The following is a 16,947-nucleotide window of genomic DNA, read 5'->3' on the forward strand; positions in this document are numbered from 1 at the left end:
GACATTTTCAATCTGCAACACAATTTTATACAATATTTAGTGGGGGTCCCTGCTTCATCTCTCTCTCAGCTAAGGGGTCCCTGGCCTGAAATCGTTGAAGACCCCTGAGTTATAGTTATTAGTTGCTGCTCTGAAAAATAACTATCGATTCTGCTTTTCAATGGGAATGCAGTGGTTTCTTGCTATTTGCAGGTTTCTGCTAAAATATGTAGAGATGGGATTTACAGCTCTTTGAAGTGAGCCGGATCTCTGGGATCTGTTCCTTTCAAAGAGCCGTTCAAAAAAGACTCATTTTAGTTACTTGTCACTTTGTAGATTTTGATTGTAGGCTAATCACAAATCACTTCAAACCTATATACATTTCGGCCATATATACATTTCAGCCATTTGAAATTAGCCGATCTACAAGCTCACAATGCGTCACGCTGCGACGCATTGTGAGCTTGTAGATCGGCTATTTTCAATTGATGTTTCTACATTTTATTCATCTGAAAAACTGAGAAATGGGACTCTCTGCATAATGAGTACTTTCTACTATTGGTACTTTAAGTACATTTTGATAGCAATACTTTTGTACTTTTACTCAACGAACATTTTACTTCTACTTGTAACAGTATTTCTACATTGGAGTATTGATACTTTTACTAAGTAAAGAATTGACTCCCCTCATAAAAATACTGCCAACCGGATCCCATCGTTCATTTCAAAGAGCCGTTCAAAAGACTCGATTTTTTTTCGCGAACATCCCATCTCTACTCCATTCTCCATAAATAAATTGAAAGGCAAAACAGGGAAAGAAACCTGTGGGAAAAAAAATGCATTTGCTGGAAATCTTCAGGAAAAAAGCAGTAAATAAAGAGTTGAAACGGCACGTCTGTACGAGCTTTCCACACGACAGCAACGTCACCCATTAACATCACATCACCACCCACACTTTCTGTGTGGAGTTTGCATGTTCTCCCCGTGTCTCCTAGGGTTGTTACCCTCACAAAAACATGCAGTAATTCTGGTCTCAATAATGCCTCCCCCTGGCCAGCCGGGGCGCCTGATGGAGGGGAAAGGAACTGGTTGGAATAACGTGTTCCTTCTACGCGCTACATCCAAACCAGGGAAATCCCTGGAATCAACTTGGACTCCTCATGCATAGAAGGAAGCATGAGGTCAGTCCGTTGTCTCCCCAGGCACGGCAGAGGGAGAGCAGAGCCCAGGATTACATAGGCAATTGGCACTGGGTGAAAATGGGTTACAAAATCGTGGGATAAAAAAAAAAGAAAGAAAAAAACATCACATCACCATGCATCTAATTATATAATTAGTAAATCTCTGGGGGGGGGGACGTCACACCCTCCCTGCAACACACAGTGGTAATGCGCTGCGTAAATTGTTTTTGCATCGGCGGCTGTAAATCAAATTACAGTATACATAAAAAAAAAGTTGAAACGGAAAAACTTCACCATGTAATAATCCCCTTTTTTTATTTGGTGGATATGAGAAATGCCAGGGGTTTAGTTTAGTTTTCTTTTTCTTTTCGTCTGGCAGACAGGCAGGCAGCGTTGTGGAAAGGGCTGCGTGTTGCCTCTGATTAGAGATCTAATTAGAAATTAAGTGTCACTGTGTTTTTCATTAAGCTCCGGCAAAGGAAAAGCACTTGGCTGAAGTAGTCCCTGTTGTCAGCTCGCAAGGCTCCCATTTTGTGTCATCAAGTCTCCATTAGCACTTCCCTGGCTGGTGGAATGTCAACAACCTGAGCATAGATGGATCCTTGACAGTGTTCAAAGAAGGGCTCTTCGTACAGTGGTCCAAAGTAACTAATACATTTACTAAATACTGTTGGCTACAACAGGGGTCTTCAACAGGGAGGGGGTCCGGGGACCCCCTAGGGGGGGGTCCTCAGAGTTACCACAGGGGGGCCGCCAAATCTTTATGTGATATGATCATGTTTTTCTTTTTTTTACAATAACCACTTGAACCCTAGCATCCCTATTCTGAGTGGAACATTAGCCAAAAATAGCAGATCTACAAGCTCACAACGCCTCGCGTTGTGAGCTTGTAGATCGGCTATTTCTGGCAAAGAGGTTTGGTGCAGAGGGAAGAGAAGAGCAGACCTCGCATTGACAGTTCAAGTGGTTAAATGTCTGAAGATACACGTTACACTGTCTGATGACAGTGCTGTCAAACAACTCTAAGCTGTCTAAGAAATCTATGAACATTTTTAATTTGCAACACAATTGTATACAGTATATAAGGTCTAGTGGGGGTCCCTGCTTCATCTTTCTCTCAGCTAAGGGGTCCTTGGCCTGAAGATCTTTACATTACTTGAATATTTCAATATTTCAATACTTTATACTTCTACAATACATCTCTGAGGCAAATATTGTATGTTTTTTTAAACTCCACTACTTTGAAAACATATACTATTGTGCGCCCGCCCGCTGGCCTACTGGTCCAGGCGCATACCTCTTAGGCATTGCCACATAGGCATGGATGCCTGGCGGCATCGCCGGTTCGATTCCCTATCCGGACGACCTTTGCCGCATGTCACTCCCCATCTGTCAGTCTACTGACCTATCAATAAAGGCATAAAATCCCCCAAAAAAATCTTAAAAAAAAGAAAACATAATTATATACTGTTTACTTTACAGATTTCTTTGGAAATATTACAAAGCCCTATTCTTCTGCTATTTCAAAATTGTCAATCTACAAGCTCAAAATGCGTTTGTCATGCCATCGTTGTGAGTTTGTGGATCAGCTATTTTATTTTTTAAATATCTTCACAACACAATTGCGTGTTTGCTTTTATTTGTGTTACTTTAAATACAGCTTGATACCAATACGTTTGTACTTTTACTCAAGTAAAGTTACTTACTTGCTTGTATTTCTACTTTTTATTAAGTAAAACTACAAATCGGTACTAGTACTTCTTCTAAAAATGAAGAGGCTTCTTCATATCATACAAATACACGCTTCAACAGTTGTGCGATTGCTTAAGCTCAAGGCAGCGTTTTGATGTTCTGTGTGAGCAAATTGGTAATTGGCAGCTCTCAAAGGATTTAAATTGGATGACTCTACATTTGGAAAGGCAAATGGCTTCTGCATCTGTGTAAGCATTTGTCACCCGATTTGGCTCCAAGGAGAGAAGGCAGGACTTTCCTTGATTTCAATCACCGCAAAATTGCCTTTTAATCTCGCGGCCCCTTTATTTTAATGTACTTCAAATGAATGTTTCCAAATCTGAGGTGAATACATAGATTGTGCATTACATTCACCCATTCACACACACTTCATACACAGATGGTGGAGGAAACCAAGCAAGGCACCAACCCTTGGAACAACATATTTTGAGATGGCGGGTCTGCGGCCAAATACATGTAATTTTGGGGGTCCTTGACATGAAAAAAGTTTGAGAACCACTGATTCAGAAAAATGGATTTAGAAGACATTTATAGAGTCGGGTAAAAAAATATTCAAAGACTTGCACAAAATATGTTCAAGATTTTTTTTTTTAAATAGCTGATCTACAAGCTCACAGCGCGGCACTCGGTGCCGCACTGTGAGCTTTTAAATCTGCATTTTTTTTTTATAGTCAAAGAATAAATTAATGGTTAAAGTGGTTCAAATCTAGAGTGACACAGATTTGCGTTCACGTCTAAATGGGATAAACAACAAAAATCTGATCACAAAACGAAAAGAAATATAACTCTGATCCTTCTTGCCCTCTCTCTCTCTCTCTCTCTCTCTCTTCCCCACAGCTCGGCCCGTGACCAAGATGACCCTGACCACGCCCACCATCGTGGCGCGGCCGCAGAAGCGCAAGATGACGGTGGCCACGTGCGTGTCGGCCAACGGGAAGCCGCCCAGCGTGATCAAGTGGGACACGCGGCTGAAGGGCGAGGTGCAGTTCCAGGAGACGCGCAACGCCAACGGCACCGTCACCGTGCGCAGCAACTACATCGTGGTGCCCAGCCGCGAGACGCACAAGCAGAAGCTCACCTGCATCGTGACGTACCGCAACGAGAGGATCATGGACAGCGTGGTGCTCAACGTGCAGTGTAAGGACAGTCAGCAGGGACGTGATGGGCCCCTGATTCAGCCCGGGAAAAAGAGTTGTAGAGGCCCTCATTGCGCGATATAGAGAGAGATCTCTCTCTATAGCGCTGCTGCTACTCAAAGATTTGCCATTTCAGATCATGACAAGTGGGCCAATTGCTGTACATGAGTTATATTTCGTCGTTGTCGGGTGGAAACCTTATATGTCCAAAATTCATCATTTAAAAAATGATTTAAACTAGTGAAAACAGCCGATCTACAAGCACACAACGCCTCGCAACGTGAGGCGTTGTGTGCTTGTAGATCTGCTGTTTTCACTACTTTTGTGCAACGGCCTTGTATGATGAAGCAGGGCTTTACTTTGTGAAAAAATGTATACATTTGAAACTTGGAGATACAAGGTTTTTGCCCGACAGTGACGATTTATTTTGTTGGCCGCCCAGCCCCCAAAATGGAACGAAGCCAGACATTTTATTTTTATTTATTTTCCTAATGGCCGGCCTGGACCGGCCGGGATTGAACTGGCTGTTCGGGAGTTGTCCCGCTTTTCCCAATGACCAGCACGTCCCTGACAGTCAGGGACGTGCAGAGGATGTTAGAGAGGCAGGGGCCGAAATATCTAAAAGGGCCTTTTGGTGGAAATGTTGAAAATAGCAGACCTCCAAGCTTGTGAGTTTGGAGGTCGGCTATTTTCACTACTTGCATTCGTGGTCTGGAGAGAGCACTTTTTTACAGATGGATATAAGGGCGGGGGCTCAAGCCCCCTTTGATGTCTATAGTATAGCCCCTTTTCCACTGACATGGCCCAACACCACACCACTACCACCACACCGCCCCACTTGTGCCAGGTTTTCCACTTACAAGGACCTGGGTAGAGTGGTGTGAAAGCGGTACTAAACGTGCTACTAAAAAGTATCCAATCCAGAGTAGGTCTGAGCTATAGTAGAGTCTAAACCTGAGGTTCTGTGACCATCCTCTCGGAAGGATGGTTTGATGATTGATTTGACCTCTATGGACCCTTTATAAAAGATTTAGCCCCCAGGTCCCTCGCAAAAATCCCAGCATTTTTTCTAGAGGGCCACATTCAAAATGGCGCCCGGCGCCATCTCTAAAAAGTAACTTTTGATAGAGATAACCTAGAATCATGTTTGAAGACACTTTTTCATACAAGTCAACCATGAGGATTCCAAATCTGACACCATTTTAATCATAAGACCTCATTTTGGCCCAGAAATCCAAGATGGCCACCATCCAGTAGCATGAAAACATAACTTTTGAATAGGAACGTAATTTATTGGGGATTGTAATTTGTACAGACTCAAAACACATATCAATCTGAATCAGAGCATTCTGTGTCACTGGTTTCTGAATCACCAGATTCAGATGACTCCACCCTCCTCCTCTGTGCATCATCATCGTCGTCCTCCTCATCCACCTCACTCTCAGCATCCTCGTCCTCTTCAAATGGCCCGGGTGTAGGTAGGTGTGTTGGGAGAGCAGGCTGTGTGTGGCGGACAGGACGACAGCGGCCACCCACCAACTCCCAACCATGTCCGAGTGGCGAGGGGTGGTGCTTCAGTGTGGGGTTGCGCAATAGATGGGGTTATTCTTTAACATGGGAGTGGATGGGGTTATTCTTTAACATGGCAGTGGATGGGGTTACTCTTTAACATGGGAGTGGATGGGGTTACCCTTTAACATGGGAGTGGATGGGGTTACTCTTTAACATGGGAGTGGATGGGGTTACTCTCTAACATGGGAGTGGATGGGGTTACTCTCTAACATGGGAGTGGATGGGGTTACTCTCTAACATGGGAGTGGATGGGGTTACTCTCTAACATGGGAGTGGATGGGGTTACTCTTTAACATGGGAGTGGATGGGGTTACTCTTTAACATGGGAGTGGATGGGGTTACTCTTTAACATGGGAGTGGATGGGGTTACTCTCTAACATGGGAGTGGATGGGGTTACTCTTTAACATGGGAGTGGATGGGGTTACTCTCTAACATGGGAGTGGATGGGGTTACTCTCTAACATGGGAGTGGATGGGGTTACTCTCTAACATGGGAGTGGATGGGGTTACTCTCTAACATGGGAGTGGATGGGGTAGTAACCCCATCCACTCCCATGTTAAAGAATAACCCCATCTATTGCGCAACCCCACACTGAAGCACCACCCCTCGCCACTCGGACATGGTTGGGAGTTGGTGGGTGGCCCGCTGTCGTCCTGTCCGCCACACACAGCCTGCTCTCCCAACACACCTACCTACACCCGGGCCATTTGAAGAGGACGAGGATGCTGAGAGTGAGGTGAGGAGGAGGATGATGATGCACAGAGGAGGAGGGTGGAGTCATCTGAATCTGGTGATAAAGAAACCAGTGACACAGAATGCTCTGATTCAGATTGATATGTGTTTTGAGTCTGTACAAATTACAATCCCCAATAAATTACGTTCCTATTCAAAAGTTATGTTTTCATGCTACTGGATGGTGGCCATCTTGGATTTCTGGGCCAAAATGAGGTCTTATGATTAAAATGGTGTCAGATTTGGAATCCTCATGGTTGACTTGTATGAAAAAGTGTCTTCAAACATGATTCTAGGTTATCTCTATCAAAAGTTACTTTTTAGAGATGGTGCCGGGCGCCATTTTGAATGTGGCCCTCTAGAAAAAAATGCTGTGATTTTTGCGAGGGACCTGGGGGCTAAATCTTTTATAAAGGGTCCATAGAGGTCAAATCAATCATCAAACCATCCTTCCGAGAGGATGGTCACAGAACCTCAGGTTTAGACTCTACTACTATTAGGCCAAACAGAGCCAAACACTTCATAATGACTGATCACTCACTGACTTTTCATTTAGACCACCAGGATATTGTTGTAATACATGATAATGGATTCTATTGTGTTATAATCTATTATAGAGTATTATAGTTATCGTAGTAATATATTAATACTTTATAGTGTATTATATTCACAGTTATAATCCATTACAGTGCATTATAATTAGTATAGTTGTAATACAAATTGATATTGTATTATAATCGCAGTTAAAAGGGTCAATTTGTTTCTTACCAATAGGGGTACTTTTGTGTAATGTAAAATGTAAATATTTGTATGTGGTGTGGTGTGGTGTGGTGTGGTGTGGTGTGGTGTGGTGTGGTGCGGTGCGGTGTAGTGTCGTGTAGTGTGGTGCTAAAACTGCCGTCGAAAAGGGGCTTAAAGAGGCAGGGTCTCTGAAATATCTAAAAGGGCCTTTTGGTGGAAATATTGGAAATAGCAGACCAGTACTATACTGAGAAAGAGAGAACACATCTGAAAGAAACACATTTTCCATTCCATTTGCACTTGGTTTGCATTCTTAGTACTGTTTCAGTGGATGTGTGCTTCTGACAGCCAGGGGCGTCACACCAAATTCTGGGCCCTGGGTACAAGGATTCACTGCGGGCCCCCCATGAATGTTAACTATTTTTGAAAAATCGTGAAAATGTGTGCTAAGAAACCTATGTTTCCATGTCAGTGATGCTCAAACTTTTTCATGTGACGGACCCCCCATCTCAAAATATTTAGTTTCAGGGACCACCCCCAGAAGCAAAATTTGAGTTACAAATGTTCACTTAAAAAATACATTCAAAGATTTGCGCACATTTTCACGACTTTTCAAAAATAGCAGATCTACAAGCTCGCAGCGCGGCTGTGAGCTTGTATATCTGCTATTTTTCAATAGTTAAAGTTACTAGGGCCCCTCCACCACCTTGGGCCCTGGTAACTCAGTCCCACTTTCTAGGGCCCCTCCACCTTGGGCCCTGGTAACTCAGTCCCACTTTCTAGGGCCCCTCCACCTTGGGCCCTGGTAACTCAGTCCCACTTTCCTACCCCTTGTGACGCCCCTTGTGACGCCCCTCCTGCCTCTGTTTCAGATGAACCCGAGGTGAAGATAGAAGGCTTTGATGGGAACTGGTACCTGAACCGCCAGGACGTCCAGCTGACCTGCCGGGCTGACGCTAACCCTGCCGTCACCATCTACCAGTGGAAGCTGTGAGTGTTATCCAACCCTCCTCCTCCCCTCCCCGTCAAACCCACAGTGGCCGCCTGTCGCATGTCCCTTTAGTTTAAAGGGACTACACCAGGGTTCCCCAATAGGCGGCCCGCGGGCCATTTGCGGCCCGCGGGGGGCTACTGTCTGGCCCCCACGAACCCCAGTAATAATGGTGGTATAACAGCAGCAACAACACTAGTATATCGTCGTTGTCGGGTGGAAACCTCGTATCTCCAAATGTGTATGTTCTTTCGCAAAGTAAAGCCCTGCTTCATCATGCAAGGCCGTCGCACAGAAGTAGTGAAAACAGCAGATCTACAAGCACACAACACCTCGCACGTGTGCTTGTAGATCGGCTGTTTTCACTAGTTTAAATCATTTTTAAATGATAAATGCAAAACGATCGGTTTTGGACATACAATATTTTCACCCGACAACGACGATATCTGAACTGTCACTGGAGTAGCGGGAACGCCACCTTCGCCCCCTGCAATGTTGTGGCCCTCGGCTTGGTACCCTAGACATAGTTCGGCCCTTGAGGAAAACTAATTGGGGAACCCTGGACTACACCATGAATTTCTAATTTTTCCATTCTTTCTGGTGTTTTTGTCTAACCAGTGTCTCTTCAAGCTCCAAAAAAACCCAATTCATTAACTCTAAGCCTTGCCTTTCGTTTCAGTGGTTTTCTGAATGGGCGTGTCTGAACCGTACTCTTTTGAAATCGGCCCCATTCTATGTCACAGGGGGCTCATTTCCATAGTACCGCCCCTCCACTTCAGTTTCCTGGCAACTGAAGAGAAGGGGGCGGTACTTTTGGGGTGGATTCTATTGAGCCTATGGGGTGGGCGGGGTGAAGTGGTGCTAACATCGGAACGATACAGGGAAGATTAGCATGGTGCCATGCTAAAATTGGAACAATACAGAGAAGATTAGCATGGTGCCATGGTATCGTTCCAATTTTACCCCAAAGACAGCGCCCCGTTGCCAACAACGGGCATTTTGTCATTGCGTCTGAAACGGCTTGGAATTAGAGACAGACAGAACATGAAATTTCAATATCCGAGTGGTTGTTTAGTCTAAAACCTGTATACAACCGTATTATGGACCAATATTTATATAAAATACATATATTTTAAAAGTATGGTGTGGCCCCTTTAAACAATACCACCAGTGAACGAATGGCTGCGGGGCCCAGAAACCCACATAGCGAAAGCAATTTGATATGTAGCTGGTGGAATGGAGTTCTAGGTCTCTCCCCAACAGTTTGATATGTAGCTGGTGGAATGGAGTTCTAGGTCTCTCCCCAACAGTTTGATATGTAGCTGGTGGAATGGAGTTCTAGGTCTCTCCCCAACAGTTTGATATGTAGCTGGTGTAGAATGGAGTTCTAGGTCTCTCCCCAACAGTTTGATATGTAGCTGGTGTAGAATGGAGTTCTAGGTCTCTCCCCAACAGTTTGATATGTAGCTGGTGTAGAATGGAGTTCTAGGTCTCTCCCCAACAGTTTGATATGTAGCTGGTGTAGAATGGAGTTCTAGGTCTCTCCCCAACAGTTTGTTTGATATGTAGCTGGTGTAGAATGGAGTTCTAGGTCTCTCCCCAACAGTTTGATATGTAGCTGGTGTAGAATGGAGTTCTAGGTCTCTCCCCAACAGTTTGATATGTAGCTGGTGTAGAATGGAGTTCTAGGTCTCTCCCCAACAGTTTGATATGTAGCTGGTGTAGAATGGAGTTCTAGGTCTCTCCCCAACAGTTTGTTTGATATGTAGCTGGTGTAGAATGGAGTTCTAGGTCTCTCCCCAACAGTTTGATATGTAGCTGGTGTAGAATGGAGTTCTAGGTCTCTCCCCAACAGTTTGATATGTAGCTGGTGTAGAATGGAGTTCTAGGTCTCTCCCCAACAGTTTGATATGTAGCTGGTGGAATGGAGTTCTAGGTCTCTCCCCAGCAGTTTGATATGTAGCTGGTGTAGAATGGAGTTCTAGGTCTCTCCCCAACAGTTTGTTTCCGAGGCAGATACACCATACGGTGTAATCTTCAAAGATGAACGCACGCTAAACTCCTTTCATCCTCACAACTGGAGTTGCTTCTCCATTTATTTGTTTGCTTATATAACATGTGTAATGAAGATAAGACGGCAGACTCCAGGCAAGGCACAATGGCCCTATTAAGGCACTGACAAATCCCCCTCCTTTATCTATTTGATGGTCGCAGATACCAGAGAGACAAAATCCAAACACAACCTAGTTTGTTTAGCGTTTTCTTTTTTGCTTTTCTTTTTTTTCATTTCACACGCGTGCGCGCGCCTGTGTCTGTTTCCCCTTTGAAGTCTAAGTACCGGCGTGCAGGTAGCAAGCCTGAAAGTGACACCGCCGACACTCGGTGTCCCTCCCCTCGGGAGCGCTGGAGGCAACGCTCTGGCACCGACCCAGAGGAGGGATAGGGGAGGGAGGGGGGAGGGGGGTTCGGGTTGAGTTAGAAGTACACTGACCCACATGAGGGATAGGGAAGGGAGGGGGGTGCGGGGGTTGGGGTTTGAGTACTATAGGGAGCCACGGATTAGGGACTGCAGCGACCGCAGTTTTCCCGGTGAACCTGAGCGCAACGGTGGGGGCACGGGAGTGTGGGGAACACACAACACTGACTGTTGCCTATGATGGAGAGGTTATATAGCTTTATGTAGGCCTGTTGAGAATGAGAGGCACACTTGCCGATTTCGTAAGAGACTCGTCGCCAATTGCAAGATATTTAAAAGTTATTTTGGGCCATGATGATAACCTTTTCTTCCCAGTACTAGACTAAGGATTTATATTGTCTGTGTTTTGTCCGTGTATTGTTTAGAACCACAATTATTCACGTGTGGCAAGATCGCGGTTCCACTAGTTTTACTAGTAGGCTAGTGTAGGCTTAGAAGCCTTTTCAGAAGTTAATTTAGTGTTTTCCATTTAATGATTTCCTTTATCCTCATCTAATCTTGCGCTAATGCACGCAACTGTTTTCGCCAGGTTTTAAGGTCTTATTTAGTACATAAGCTCGCAACCCTCCTTGTCCATCGGCCCCCACCATTGTGCTCAGGTTCACCGGGAAAACCGCATACCAAAACTGTAGCTGTCGTTGAGCAGAAACCTTGTATGTCCCAAAACGGTTGCTTTTTTTGAGCGGTGGTCACACCGTCTCCATAGCGTGGCCGTGTGTGTAGGTATGTTTGTAGGTATGTTTGTGGGTCTGTATGTAGCCTCAAGCCTCAAGCCTGTGGTGTAGTACCTTTTCTGGCCTCACATGTTAAGGGAGGGGCGCTGTTGTTCAGGCCAGGCCCCCCACACACACACACACACATTTCTGACCACACATGTTAAGGGAGGGGCGCTGTTGTTCAGGCCAGGCCCCCCACACACACACACACACACACACAGGGGGGGGGGGGGGGGGGGGGGTGGCGCACACACACACACACACACACACACACACACACACACACACACACACACACACACACAGGGGGGGGGGGGTCACTCACTCACACACACACACACACACACACACACACACACAGGGGGGGGGCTGTGTTTCTCTGTACTGTAGCACTTACAAATAATTTATTATTATTATAATTATTAACAAACTGAATGAATCTTACAATGCATGTATTTGACCCATAAGTACTGCAACCCCCGCTGCACCCACCCAGTAGTGCTGTTGCGAAGCCTCCTCGACCACCGCTCAGTTCACACGGGTGTGATTTTTTCCAGAAATGTCACAAAACGAAATGTAGATAGTGTTTAGTCACAAGCTCTTTGTTGATGCTTTTCATTGGTTCAGTTTTTTTTAAAGATTTGTTTTTGGGGCTTTTATGCCTTTATTGATAGGACAGTAGACTGACGGGAAATGGGGAGAGAGATGGGGAGTGACATGCAGCAAAGGTCGTCCGGATCGGGATTCGAACCAGCGACACATTGTCAGGCATCAGAGCTTATGTGGTATGTGCCTGGACCGCTAGGCCAGCAGGCACCCCATTGGTTCAGTATGTACTGTATGTAACCCTCAGACTTTTCCTCCAAAAGTAGCAAAAATAGCCAATAAGCATGCAACTGGTCACATGTTGAGCAAATTGCCAATAAGCATACAACTGGTCACATGTTGAGCAAATAGCCAATAAGCATACAACTGGTCACATGTTGAGCAAATAGCCAATAAGCATGCAACTGGTCACATGTTGAGCGAATAGCCAATAAGCATGCAACTGGTCACATGTTGAGCAAATAGCCAATAAGCATGCAACTGGTCACATGTTGAGCAAATAGCCAATAAGCATGCAACAGGTCACATGTTGAGCGAATAGCCAATAAGCATGCAACTGGTCACATGTTGAGCAAATAGCCAATAAGCATGCAACTGGTCACATGTTGAGCAAATAGCCAATAAGCATGCAACTGGTCACATGTTGAGCGAATAGCCAATAAGCATACAACTGGTCACATGTTGAGCAAATAGCCAATAAGCATGCAACTGGTCACATGCATGCAACAGGTCACATGTTGAGCGAATAGCCAATAAGCATGCAACTGGTCACATGTTGAGCAAATAGCCAATAAGCATGCAACTGGTCACATGTTGAGCAAATAGCCAATAAGCATGCAACTGGTCACATGTTGAGCAAATAGCCAATAAGCATACAACAGGTCACATGTTGGGCTTGAAAAAATACATGAAAATTTTACATATGGAGATACAAGGTTTCTACACGACAGCAACAAAAGGAGCTGACATTGATGCTTCGCCATCCCTCCCCCCTCCCCTCCAAACACACACGCACACAAATGATCATGGCAGAGCAATAAAAGGGAGCGGCATGGTGGGGTTTCAAAGCCACGGAGGATCTGACAAAGCAAACCTACAGTGCATTTGGTACAGTTATGATCTGCTTTGACTAATGGCACAGAGGTTCCCGCTACGCGCAGAATGTCGCCTGGCTGTTTAAATATTAACCCATTTAGGCCTAGGATTATTGACTGCTTTAACTATTGAAAAATAGCAGATATACAAGCTCACAGCGCGGCACCGAGTGCCGCGCTGCGAGCTTGTAGATCTGCTATTTTTGAAAAATCATGATTTTTTTTTTTTGCAAGTCTTTGAATATATCTACTTAAAAGCGAACATTTGTAACTCAAATATTTACTTCTGGGTGGTCCCTGGAACAACACATTTTGAGATGGGGGTCCGTGGCCAAATACCTGTAATTTTGGGGGTCCTTGACATGAAAAGGTTTGAGAACAGCATGATTTAGAATGAAGGATTTAGAAGTCGGGTCAAAGATCGGGTCAAAGATATTCAAAGATTTGCACACATTTTCACGATTTTTCTAAAGTTTAAAGCATACAATAATGGTTAAAGTGGTTAAAATCTAACACGACTCGGGCGCGTTCCAGGTATTTGAGAGTTAAGGGCTGCGTGTGTCACGAGAGGCAATTAAACCGCACAATGGCGTGCCCGTAATTTGACGCGATTTGCAATCTTTTATTTATTGTAGTGCATTATGATGTCAGCGGGAAAGCCCAGCGGGGAAGACGGCTCTTTGAATGTGAAAGTGTCCCCAGCGTATCAAGAGTTTCTCCAAAAAAAAAGAAAACGAGAGCGTTTCAACAGCAAAAAATTGAGAGATAAATGTAGCAATTTGTGGTGTAATTGCTCAATGAAAGGCTTGTTGGAGGAACATGTCAGTGGACTTGAGTGGATGTGGATTAATAGACCATTGTGCCCCGCGCAATATCCGCTTCCAAGGGACACTGTTGGATTTTAATGAGGCATGGAGTATCGTCCTCCCCCTGTCTGTTATTTTTATTTATTATTATTTTTATGGCATTGACTGCTTTCTGACCAGAAACACACGATAGTATTACTATGCTTGTGAGGACATAACAACTTTAGGATGGCATTGAAAATATAATTTGGCGCGTGACGACCGCCACACAACTACACAGTAGTTCTAAGATGGGTTAGGCAGTGGCTCAAGGGTAGAGTTGCCGTCTTAAAACGAGGAGGGTTCCCGAAGGGTTCCCAGTTCGATCCCGGGTTCTCCCAGAGTTAGTGTCGAAGAGAGTCCTTGAGCAAGACTCTGAACCCCCTAGTTGCTTTCGGTGAGCAGGTTGGTGCCTTGCATGGTTTCCTCAGCCATCGGTGTATTGAATGTGTGTGTGAATGGGTGAATGTAATGCACAATCTCTGTAAAGCGCCTTGGATAAAGGCGCTATATAAATGCACCATTTACCATTATGCAAATAGGGAAAACTCAAAACAACACCCAAACATAACATATCGTCACTGTCGGGCAGAAACCTTGTATCTCCAAGTTTCAAATTTGTACATTTTTTCGCAAAGCAAAGCCCTGCTTCATCATACAAGGCCATCGCACAAAAGTAGTGAAAACAGCGGATCTAAAAGCAAAAAGTGCTTGTAGATCGGCTGTTTTCACTAGTTTAAATCATTTTTAAAATGATAAATACAAAACAAACGGTTTTGGACATACAAGGTTTCCACCCGACAGCGACAATATAGTATGAATGCATAATCCTAAGCCCAACCCCGATCTTTTCCTAATTGTACAGTACACCTATAACTCCCTAACAGTTATCTTATGAGGACAAGGGGAAATTGTCCTGTCCATGTCTATTTCTCTATTTCTCCTGTACTCGTGGGGACGGTTGGGAAGCATAGTAATACACGCGTGTGCGCGCACACACACGAATGCACATGAACTGTATAATGCCGCAGTAGTTGAGATCAGATAAGAAAGGAATCCGTTGGTTATTTTATCCGAGGCAGACAGTAGTGAGATTTGGGGGAGATGGTGAAGAGGCCGAGAGAGAGAGAGAGAGAGAGAGAGAGAGAGAGAGAGAGAGAGAGAGAGAGAGAGAGAGAGAGAGAGAGAGAGAGAGAGAGAGAGAGAGAGAGAGAGAGAGAGAGAGAGAGAGAGAGAGAGAGAGAGAGAGAGAAGGAGAGAGGGAGAGAGGAGGATAAAGGGATGTGATGGTTGGCTGTTGCTGACAGATAGGAGAGGACGGCCCTCGCTGCCTTGGAAAACAATGCAGCGAATCCGTTGTGAAGTTTCCCCTCCGGGCTGCGCTGTGGAGGTCAGAGCAAGGCTGCGACGGCACAGCTCCAAAAAAGAAAAAAAGAAAATAAAACAGGCTTGCCAGGATGCCCACGTCACACAGATAACTGCCAGTTGTCCGCATACACAAAGCCAAACAGCTGAGTCCTTATTATTTGTTGTTGAACAATAACGTCGGCGACGTACAATTCCAGACTCCGCTCAAAGTGGCATCCGTGTGCGTCGAGGTTCTATTTTTGGTCACTGTACCTTGCAGTTTGTAGCGTAGAGTTGTTTTGGTTCCGATGACTCGACGTGGAGGATGCAGCAGAAAACTCAAGAGCAGGGGGCTTCAACAGGGGGTCCGGGACCCCTAAGGGGTCCTCAGAGTTACTACAGGGGGTCCCCCAAATGTTTGAGTGATGGAAATGTTTTTTTTTTCCTCCTCTTTTATATTAATCACTTGTACCCATAATTTGAGAACTTTAGACAAAAATAGCAGATCTACAAGCTTGTGAGCTTGTAGATCGACTATTTTCGGCAAAGAGGTTTGGTGTAGAAGGGGAAAAAGAGCAGACCAAGCACAGAGTGAAATGGCACGTTTATTAAGTATGGATGGTTCAAGTGGTTAAATATCTGAGAACACAAATTGACATGAATCCAAAATACGCTGATGATTGTGCTGTCAAACAAGACTATCTGTTGTGGGGGTCCCTGCTTCATCTCTCTCTCTCTCGACTAAGGGGTCCTTGGCCTGAAAACGTTGAAGACCCCTTTTCAAGAGTTTTCTCGCTCTGAAAGTGCAGCCTTTTCTGTTTCCCCGCGTGATCTTATCTTTCTCCATTTCCCTGCCTGGTGTGAAGCGTGCAGAAAGGCTGCCCGCAAAGTCCCTCTGAAGTAAGCAAGCAAAGGCAACTTAGATTTTCTCATTAAGCCGTTTCTTAGGGCGGCTCACAACAGTCACTGAATTCTCTCACAAAAGGGGTTAATAGGAAATGGTAATGAAGTGTCAGAGTAGGAATAATCACGCAGGAATGTTGAGCATCGCTGCGAGACAACGGGAGGAGCGAGGTTTGATTTTTGTCGAGACAAAGTGATTGATGTTCTTTAAGCCGTTTAGGCCTAGAATTATTTAACGCTTTAGCTATTGAAAAATAGCAGATATACAAGCTCACTGCGAGCTTGTAGATCTGCTATAGACTAGTGAAGTGTGACGTAATTTACACATCCTACCTGGTTGGCGGTTTTCTTCCCCCATTCTGAATTCCCATAGACCTTTTTCATATGGCGTCATATAAGAACTGTGTTCCAGTTATAAACAAATTATCTCAGCGGTTTGACTCATATGGATATGAAGAATCAACTGATGGTGAGAAAACGCTGATGTTACTGTCGCCGAATTAGTTACATTTTCGCTAGAAACAGGCTTTATCAAATATGAGTGACTGACTATCATAAACCACACAGAGCCACCTCGCCGACAATATCGCAAAGACCGTTTGTTTATTTTTGGACCACAATGCTTATATGAGACGATTTAAGATGACCCAATGTTATTCTCTATAGAGAATTACTTCCGTGGAACCGGGGGATGAGCGAGTCACGTCATGACTTCACTGTTCTATTATTTGAAAAATCATGAAAATATTTGCTTCTGGGGGGTCCCTAATAAAAATCAAACCTCGGTTCGAAGTGGAGCGGTGAATCTGAGCAGCTATACCCTGTCTGTGTGTGTGTGTGTGTGTGTGTGTGTGTGTGTGTGTGTGTGTGTGTGT

At 44.7% G+C, this 16,947-nt stretch overlaps 1 protein-coding gene across 1 annotated transcript in view; it reads left to right on the plus strand.

Moving 5' to 3' along the window:
• nectin1b (nectin cell adhesion molecule 1b) overlaps positions 1-16,947 on the plus strand; it is a gene marked incomplete at its 3' end in the record, with an annotated part of 251,705 nt that overhangs the window by 187,480 nt on the left and 47,278 nt on the right. Inside the window, exons 3-4 of the mRNA XM_080731181.1 lie at positions 3,750-4,049; positions 7,967-8,084. Coding sequence (XP_080587307.1) covers positions 3,750-4,049; positions 7,967-8,084 — 418 coding nt within the window. The remainder of the gene's footprint in view (positions 1-3,749; positions 4,050-7,966; positions 8,085-16,947) is intronic.

The sequence above is a fragment of the Nannobrachium achirus genome, assembly GCF_963921795.1.
Source record: "Nannobrachium achirus genome assembly, chromosome: 8".
Taxonomy (NCBI): domain Eukaryota; kingdom Metazoa; phylum Chordata; class Actinopteri; order Myctophiformes; family Myctophidae; genus Nannobrachium; species Nannobrachium achirus.